This window comes from Galeopterus variegatus, unplaced genomic scaffold (genome assembly GCF_000696425.1).
Source record: "Galeopterus variegatus unplaced genomic scaffold, G_variegatus-3.0.2 Scaffold10322, whole genome shotgun sequence".
NCBI lineage: Eukaryota > Metazoa > Chordata > Mammalia > Dermoptera > Cynocephalidae > Galeopterus > Galeopterus variegatus.
The window spans coordinates 52,752-62,755 of record NW_007736433.1 but is presented as its reverse complement, the minus strand read 5'-3'; the positions used below and the strand labels follow the sequence as shown (position 1 = coordinate 62,755).

Genomic DNA, 10,004 nt, shown 5'->3' with positions numbered 1-10,004 from the left:
AATAAAATAGAGAAACTAGGTTAGGCTTGGCATTTGAAGCTATGGGGAGTGAGACGAGATATCACTTTGTTTTATTCTGGAATGGCATTTAACGAGGACTTAAGGATACTCTGCTTAGTTTCTAGCTTCCCTCCTCCCCACAACCTTTATTTATTTATTTATCCTATATTTCCATTTTTTAAAAAAATCTTTTCTCTCAAACTAAGGTCATGCTTGTAGAATCTTCAGTTTTGGAACTTTGGAGAGGAGGATACCCTTCCAGTTCTCTTTTCTCACCTAAAGCCACGATTAAGATTAGATTAGAGTTAAATGAAATGAGTGAATATGTATATATTTTTCTGATACGTTGTCTGAGATAGAGACTTATAAGTTTTCATTAATCTGTCTAATTTCTCATGTACAATTATTATTGCTTATTAGCAATAGTGTAAACAATATTGACCATGTGCTAGATGATTTGGGGGGGACACAGGTGCTCTCACTGCTTTCTCACCTTGGAAATGATATTGGGTGCTGTGAAGGTTATGTCATATACCAAAGTTGTCATTCCTCATGCAGGTCAGAATATCATCTGTAGCTGGCAGGAAAGGAGTCTTGGCAGTAAATGGAATTTCTGACTCTAGGAAGTGTCCAGGCATGCAAATTTTATTAATATATTCATTGATAACTATAGGTAGATTTTTAGGTTTGGAATTCCCACAATTTAGGAGGAGCTAAAAGTGTGATAATGATTCTCAATCCTTGACTGCCATTGGATTCACCCAGGGAGCTGTAAAATAAATGCCATATCCCCAGGTTCTATGCCACCAATTAAACCAGAAGTGTTAGCATCCATGGTGTTTTACAAGGTGATCCTAATATGCAGTCAGAGCTGAGACTCCTGGTTAGAGTTAAAGGCGCTGAGTTTTCACTTAGTACAGGGACTGGCTATATCAATAGTAACCTGCAATTGGGCCTTGGAGGAGACAGTGAGTGTGAAAATGCCAGTGCTGTGTAACTCTGCTTGTTGTTTCAGTTATGGGATGTGGTAGCTAAAAAGCGGCTGAGAAACATGCTTGGTCATTTGTCAGTAGTTGGAGCCTTGAGCTGGAATCACTGTATCCTCAGCAGGTAAGAAGCATCTTATTGGAGCCAATTATGTTTGTATCGCCAGTTGATTGTGGGGGCTGAGTGAACAGAACTGTAGTATTGAAAACCCAAACCCAAACAAAAGTGAAATCAAAGAGGACATTAGATTTAGTATGAGTTATGATTCTCCCTCTGGAGTATTCGGATTTTCTGCTCATGGAAGCCTTCCGGTGGCCACACATACCATGTGCCTTCAGCATGGATTTGCTAAGTTGTTCAGATAAAATGTGTGACTCCCTTTGAGCAAGAGCTTTCTCTGTGCCAAGTAATACCTGGGGATATTTTGCTGAAATCATGTATTTATTGCTGTCAGTATCAATACTATAGAGTATATTAAGCTTTCTGGGGCACATTTCCAACTCACAGACCCACAGAGGTTAGAACTGGAAGGAACCTCATAGATTATCTCATTCTCAAACTTGAGTGTGCATCAGGATCACCTGGAGAGCTGCTTAAAACACAGATTGCTGGTCTCACTCTGGGAATTTCTGATTCATTAGGTCTTAAGGGGGCTGATAATTTGCCTTTCTAATTTCCTAAGTAATGATGATGATGCAGCACTTTGAGAATTTCTGATTTAGTTTAACTGCTTCTTTTTAACCAGAAAAGTTAAATGATTTGTTCTTATGATTCTACATAATTGGTCTTAATACAGATTGCTTTTAATAATAGCCATTCCTCTTTGTACTATTTTTCTTAAGGTAGATTTAAGTTAGATAAATTCCAAAGCCTTTTACAATTTAAGTAGCTCGGATATAAATTTGAGACTTTTTTTGGCGGCTGGCTGGTATGGGGGTAAATTTGAGATTTTAATACCTTGTGATTACAGGCCAAAGTTAAAGCCACTTAGTTGTCACAGTCAAGTCAATTCTGTACTCAAGTTCCTTTTCCAATCTGCATTATTAAAATTTCATTATCCATGAAGAATATGAAGAGATCCTTTCTTATAATAATAGCAGCTAACATTTTTGGACTACTCTGTGCTATGCACCATGCTATACTCTATGTGAATAATCTCATTTGAATCCCTGCAATACCACTATAGAGTTTTTTGTTCAGATGAGTAAATTGAGATGCTAGCCTGAGGTCACATGGTTAGTGAGGGACAGAGTCAAGATTTGAACCCAGGCTGTCTGGCTCCAGAGCCCATATTGTTAATCAGAATGCTATTCAGTATTGTGCCTGAATAGTTTTAAAAAATATGAAACTGGATTTTGAGAAATTTCATAAATAGTTGTAGAAAGTTATTTGCTTGCTCCCTGGAGAAAATGAAATTAGTCCAGAGTTCATTATCTTTGAAAAAGTGGTATGATCTTTATCATTGTTTAGATTCAAATTACAGAGCGTGACTAGAGACATTAACCATTGATTTTGAAACATACTGCAGTTTGCTATGACAGTCAGTTGATTTTAAATTCATTTTACATATTAGTAACATTAGCAAAACTAAGAGTGGATCTATGGATTAATAGGAATCAACTTGTTAGAAAAAGGAAGTAATAAATTTGTGTGTCTAACATTTCGCTGTAAATATATACTAAAATCATTTCATTGAGATCATATGAAATACTCTGATCTGTAGAAAAAGGAAGTAATAAATTTGTGGGACTAACATTTCGCTGTAAATATATACTAAAATCATTTCATTGAGATCATATGAAATACTCTGAGTTCCAGAAAAGTAATATTTCCTAGTTCCAGTATACAAACTACCACCTGGGAAAATGTGATAACCTTCTAAATTTATCTTTTCCAAGGCTGTCTATATCATATTAAAGCCATTAGAGACACCTATGGAAAGATACTTTTTCAATTCTATATTTGAAACCTGCCAGACAAATCTATTTCACTTGTGTGAAGAATCACCTTGGGGAATACTCCATCCTCATTAACCCAAGCAATGTCCACCTGTGTTTTGAATCTTTCCTGAGCAGTCTTTCAGTAGTTTTAATTTGAACTATGCTTTCCTCCATGTTTTCAAATGCTTATGTAGCAATAGGGCTTAATTTTTCTGTCGTATAAACCTGCCTCTTTACCTCCTGTGCAGTGGGTCGAGACTGGGGCGTGTTTATCATCATGATGTCCGGGTAGCCCAGCATCAGGTGGGAACACTTCACCACAAGCAAGCTGTGTGTGCTCTGAAGTGGTCGCTGGATGGCAGGCTGCTTTCCAGCGGCTGTAGTGATGGATTGCTGACAATATGGCCCCACGATCCAGGTGCCAATGTGCAGAGCCAACCACTAAAAGTCATAACCCAAACTACAGCAGTCAAGGTAAGAAATCCAGCAGCTTTCTAGGTTTCTTTTATTCAGAGACCACTGGATATTCTTCACGTATAAAAAGAAAACTGTTAAGACAATATTTTGAGATTTTTCTTCCTCTAGACTTTGTTTTGGATTTTATCATCGCTTTCTTGAATGCAACCCTATTTTACTCCCCATGTGTCAGAATTTTTGGTTGTAAGTGACTGAAACTAAAGTCAAGCTTGAGCTTAAGTAAAAAAATAAATTTATTTTCTCATGTACTGTTGAGTCCTGTGTACAGAGAGCTGGTTTCAAATATTGGCTGGATCTAGGGCCTTGAATAATGTCGTCTGAGCCCTGTCTTTTTGGCTCTTGGTTCTGCTCATCTCTGTTTAGTTTCATTCTTCCTTCTGGCTCCATTCTGTGAGCAAGATGGCCCTTGGCAGCTTCAGATTCAGATTCTCCCAGATGGGTGCCGAGTAAGAAGCCGTTTTTCCTTATAACTCTGGTGGAAAAGTGCCAGGGAGGACACTGGTCTGCCTTAGGTCACAGTCTCATCTCTCAGTTGATAGTTGCAGCCAGAGAAATGGGCACAGAGATGAGCCTGGGTCACAAGCTCACACCCAAGAAAGGACATCCATTGCCAGGAGAAGGAGGGAGGGTGCTTAGAGTTAAACCAATGCTCTACCATGCTGTGCACAATTATTTCTTATTTCCCTGTATTTAAAATTCTCATTCCTAGTGAAAAATTGATACTTTCCTTGTTGGAGGCCTTAGTGTCACAGATGTATGTCTTGACCTGAACATAATCCCAAGATATTTATTACTCATAGAGCAAAGGAATGGTTCTACCTTATTAACTAAGCAAATTTACTGGCAAATTAATTAGATAATTTAATATCATAGTTAACTAATTTAGGGTGGAATACATAGTGACTGCTGTTACTGCATAGTGCTGGCTCAATAGCTCTGGCTTGTGGTTTTTAATGTCTACAGGACATTGAGAATGATTTTATGTCTAATTCTCATTATTAATGACTTGGATAAAACCTAGGAAAAAATGTACATAAAATATGGCCTGCAAACAAAGCAAAACAAAACACAGAGGAAAAACCCAAGCCAAGCAAAACAGGTTACCTTCTTAGATGCCTTTTTGTTGAAAGTACGGTGATTGAACTATTGAATGAAAATCCTCTTCACTACGAGAGTCTCTGGAAACCAGAGCAAGCCATACCTCCTGGCTGCTAATACCTGGGTGTAGAGCTAGGGCTGGGTCTGGAGCTCACAGACCCCTCAAGCTCATTGTCCAGACTGGGTCACAAACCCTTCACATGCAGGTATTTGAGCTAGGTAACTGGAAGAAAGGTCCTTGGCATCTTGGCTGAAGAAAGAGTAGTCTTTATTTCTGTGTAGACACACACACACACACACACACACACACACACACACACACACACACACACACACACACACACACACACACGTCTGGGAGCTAGGCAGTCCAAAGAGAAACTCAGAAACTCAACTGCTACTGGCAAAGTCCAAAGAAAAACTGAGCAGCCGCTAGCAAAGTAAACATGCTCTCTTTTTTTATACACGAGCTCTCTGTTGTCCAGCAGTTCAGGGCCGCTGCTCCACACACTCAAGAACACAACAGAATAGCAACAAAACTAAAAAGATACATTGGCATGCATACACACTAACTCCACCCCCCCGGATTTGTTTACAAAGGATGTACTGCACCACACCCAACTGGACCTGAGGTGAGGGGGTCCTGATTAAATTATTCTATTTTCCCAATACTGGGGAATCACAAGGGCAGTCACTAGTGTATGTCTTGTCATATCCACCACCAACTAACCAACTGCTGTAGCAGGAGTGGACTTCAGAGGTTGACATCAGTGTGATTGTTCTCATGGTGTAGCTTCTAGTTTTGCCCAAGCACCTTGTTTATAGTAAACACTAATTGAAAGTAGGGTATTTAAGAAAACGATTATTAATAAATATTAAAAAATACTGATATCCATTATATGGTAAAACTGGGGTCCAGGGCTTGGGGTAGTTTCTGAGCTTCTTGAAATTGTATGCCAAATTTTGTGTTTCATGTAATAACCCTCTTCTCCAGCCCAGTCACAGATATAGGTGAATGGTTAATTGAAAAAGACAATTAAAGCAGGCAACTGTAAAGTATGATACATATGTATCGTAGTCTTTTATTTCAACTGAAAACATTACATTCACATATTCATTAAACTGTACATTCATTCACCATATAAGGCCTTTATGTTGAATGTAGGTTGGCTGATTAGAGTTCCTCATTGCCTTTCTTGTATAAACTGTAACCATATTTCATTGTTCAAGGGTTCTATTTATGGTATCTGTTCTGGTTATCTATTGCTGTGTAATAAATATTTCTGGTTCAGGGTCTGTCATAAGGTTGCAGTCAGACAGCGATTTAGCTAAAAGTGCAGGGGCTGGACAAGCTGTTGGCTGGACAGGCATGCTTCCCTCCTCATGTAATTTCAGGGCTTTTCCGTGCCATTTGGGCTAGTCTGGACTTGCTCACAGCATAGTTGCCTTAAGAGAGTTAGACTTTGTACCTCAGAGCAATAGGTCCGGTGCTTCAGAGGGCAAGGCGAAAGTGGCATAACCTTTTATAACCTAATTTCAGAAGTCACACAGTGTCACTTTCACTGCATTCTATTGGTTGTAAGCTAGTCACAAGTCCTCCTGGATTCAAAGGGAGGGGAATTAGATTCCGTCTATTGACAGAGGGCATCGGCAAGTTTCTAGAAGGATGTGTTAGATGGGGATAATGTTGCGGCTATCTTTGGAAAATACAATGTGCTACAAAGTAAAGCAAGAATCTAAAGCCATTTATGAAGGAATTGGAGTGTGTAGTCCTAAATTTTCATAAAAATTTCCTAGTTTTTAATAGTCAATTCAGCCACATCTAATTCAACAACATTTTCTTTTCAGGGACTAGCCTTTATGAATATCTTCCAAAATATTCAACTTAGTTTTCATAGAAATAACAGTCATTTTTAACCCCCAATAAAATAGGTAATTTAATTAAATATTAACCTACAGTTGTAAGTTTATAGAGCTTATTGTGTTTTACTGACCCTGTGTATGGCGGGTGGGCAATTTTTCGACTTTACAATGGGTTTTTTATTAGGATATCAAATGCAATCAGATGCATTTTTTTTTTCCTTTTTGTCTTTTTTTACTGACCGCTAACGGGATCGCAACCCTCGGTGTTGCGCCCGCACTGCATCGCGCTCAGCCAGTGAGCGGGAACCGGTCTCTACATGGGATCCAAACCCTCAGTGGGAGCGCCGCCACGCTCCCAAGTGGCACACTCTCCAGTGCGCCACCGGGCCAGCCCTCAGATGCATTTTTGACTTATTATTATTATTATTATTTTGACTGGTAAGGGGATCGTAACCCTTGGCTTGGTGCTGCCTACACCACGCTCAGCCAGTGAGCACACCGGCCATCCTTATATAGGAATCCGAACCCGCCACCTCGGTGCTATCAGCACCGCACTCAGCTGAGTGAGCCACGGGGCTGGCCCACATTTTTGATTTATGATATTTTCAGCTTATGATGAGTTTATCAGGATGTAGCCCTGTTGAACTTTGAGAAGTATCTGTATTATAATTTCACTAGATATAAAATAACATTATTAACTCCAAGTAAACTTTAGCTAGAATAAAATAATTATGCTACTCATTTGATGTTGTTGTAGAAAGTTATAACTGTTTGGAAAACTTTATTTCAACACTTTTGAACCTTGGCATTTACCTAAAAAAATTTGTCAAAAACAAATGATATATAGAGTATATTCATTACAGTGTTCTTTATGACAGTAAACAACAAATAAAACACACAAAAACAAAAAAAAATCTACTCTTCTCAAACAAAACAAAACAAAACAAAACAAACCAACCCAACACAAATCAAACCAAAATAAAATAAAAAACCTCTACTCTTCTCAAACAAAACAAAACAAAACAAACCAACCCAACACAAATCAAACCAAAATAAAATAAAAAACCAGCCTGAGTTTTCCATTAGGAAAGCAAAAATTAATCAGCATACAACATGATGAAATATTATGAGATTGTTAAATGATAATTGTAAAAAGTATGTTGAAACATGGAAAACTGTTTATATAATAGGAGAAAACAACAGAAAAATAAAATAGTATGAACAGTATGTTTGTTCCTCTTAAAAATATTTTTATGTTTAGAAGATAATATACAAAAATGAGAGTAGGATGATTACCAGGATGATTGATGAGGATATACAGATAAATGTAACTGAAATATTTGTCAACATGTTTTTTAAAGTATTGTTCGTAGTCATTTCAATAATCAGTATAAATGTGGGATACCAAATCCTATTTTTCAGAGTTAAACCATAATAACTTATGAATAAATAAATAAATAAAAGGTAATTTTATTTTCTGAAATGTATTAGGATTTGAAATTCATGAGATTTTTGAATTGTGAGCAATCGTGTATAGCTCCCTTTTCTTTTATCTGACTGCTATCTGGAACCAGACAAAGACTACATTTCAGAACCAGATTCTAGGGGCACATGCGAGCCATTCCAGCGGCAGATTTTTGCCCCATAGGATGTGTTGCAGGTAGTTTTTCAGCCATATCATTGTGTGACCTTTCAATGTTAAAAATATCTGTAAAATTGTTATCATAATTTGAGGAGTCCTATTAGGTGCTTTCTCCTTTGGAAGTGACTTCTAGTCTCTGAGAAGTAAGGGTGCAGTTGGTCCTGCCTTTAGAGAAGAGGTCTGGGAGAGCTGTGGCGGGTGCAGACCTCAGGGACTTCTGCTTACCTGAGTGCATCATATTCACAAGTTCATCTGCTCCAAGGCTGACCTGCTTGTGCTATTATTCGGAACTTTAAAGGCCATGGAGTGGTGTCCCTGGCAGTCTGAGGTCCTTGCTGTTGGAGGAGGAATGAAGGACGGACGCTTACACATCTTAGACATAAATAGTGGGAAAAGCATCCAGGCCCCAAGCACAAACTCCCAGGTAATCATCTCCTCCGGAGCTCATCTTCATTCTGATCTTCTAGAATCTTCTGAAAATAATTTATGATAGAGCACAGAACCCAGACACACTTCTCCTTACTTACTGAGTCTATAAGGAATTTCAGTTCTCAAGAGTTTCTTTTCAGTCCAAAGTTAATTTAATTTGTGATTTTTTGTTTGTTTGCATTTCTCTTGTGTGAAAAATTTTCATCTGTCAGTCCAAAGTTAATTTAATTTGTGATTTTTTGTTTGTTTGCATTTCTCTTCTTTCTCATCGCTGTGTTGACTACGAAACTTGAGAGTAGTCTGGCTATTCCTGGCCAGTGATCATATTTCACTTTAATTCATCGGTTCATTGCATGTAAGCCTATTTGTATAGTTGGTTCCATGTTGTCTTGGGTTAAACCATTCTAGAACTAATAGAACTCCTATGACAGCCTAACCCCAGTTGTGTCTGTGATGGGTGGTGGACAGAGCATATCGCCTAGAATCAGTTTAAGTACATTCATAATGAATCAGAAATTGCCACAATTCTGTATTTTTGGGTCATTATTACAGATTTGTTCCCTAATCTGGCTACCTAAGACAAAGGAGATTGCAACTGGCCAAGGTACTCCTAAGAATGATGTGATCGTGTGGACCTGTCCCGCTCTGTCCAGGTCAGGTGGGTTTTTTGGTAAGTAAATGGGTGAGTAACATGTCATGCACCTGCAGCAAAGTGAGCTGCCGTTGGCAGGAATAGCCTTGAATGAAAGGCTTGTTTCCTTCTGCTTCTATATCTCTTATCAGAGGAAAAAGTCCTGCAACCACCCCACCTCAGAGAGTGTAAAGATGAGTGTTTCTGATTTGACTAAGATTGTTTATCACTTAAAATTGTCAAATCTTCTCCTTGCATATATGTATAGATGTTGCAGTGGTGATCTTGGGCAGTTTTTGAACTGTTTTTGAACTCTGGAGTTAACATAATTCATTTTATCTTATTTTGAAGAAAAACCAGCAGTGCTGAAATGTGTGGAAGAGGGACCTGAAAGGGTGAGATATTGTTACACATGGGGAGGCCACTGATGATTATGAGGCTTCCTCTGTGAGCATCTGCCCTTTCGAGGCAGTAGATTCTTTCATTTACAGTATTTCCCCAAAGCATTTACCATGATGGTTGTTATACAAAAACAGGTTACGTGGTCAGATAATTTTAGAAAACCTGGGTTAGACAAGAACAGTTTTTCTTTTTGAAAGACCTTTCAAAGGCTGGGATACATTATGTGTATAGTGACTTTCTAAGAGGAGGTTATAGCATTCAGTGTTTCCCAAACACATCTGGGAAATGTTTTGTAGGGAGCATCTTGAGGTACTTGTTTCATGAACACACTTCAGGTGGCACAGCTATGTGGCATTGGACTGCTTAGGTATTTAATTTCTGTTGTGGGTCAAGGACAGCGCTCTTGATATACACCCTGGTGATTGAGAGCTGGATCAAGTCTTCTAAACTGGTGGTTGTGACCTTAGATTTTGGATGTAATGAGTCAAGATGAGCAATAAAAAAATGAGATAGAATGGAAAAATGGGTATTATTT

The 10,004-nt window shown here is 38.4% G+C and overlaps 1 protein-coding gene across 1 annotated transcript in view; it reads left to right on the top strand.

Annotated features, from left to right (window-relative positions):
- The window catches only part of CDC20B (cell division cycle 20B), a 14,451-nt gene that overhangs the window by 1,036 nt on the left and 3,411 nt on the right, over window positions 1-10,004 (top strand). Inside the window, exons 2-5 of the mRNA XM_008594191.1 lie at window positions 1,016-1,110; window positions 3,176-3,401; window positions 8,306-8,431; window positions 8,989-9,106. Coding sequence (XP_008592413.1) covers window positions 1,052-1,110; window positions 3,176-3,401; window positions 8,306-8,431; window positions 8,989-9,106 — 529 coding nt within the window. The 5' untranslated portion in view covers window positions 1,016-1,051. The remainder of the gene's footprint in view (window positions 1-1,015; window positions 1,111-3,175; window positions 3,402-8,305; window positions 8,432-8,988; window positions 9,107-10,004) is intronic.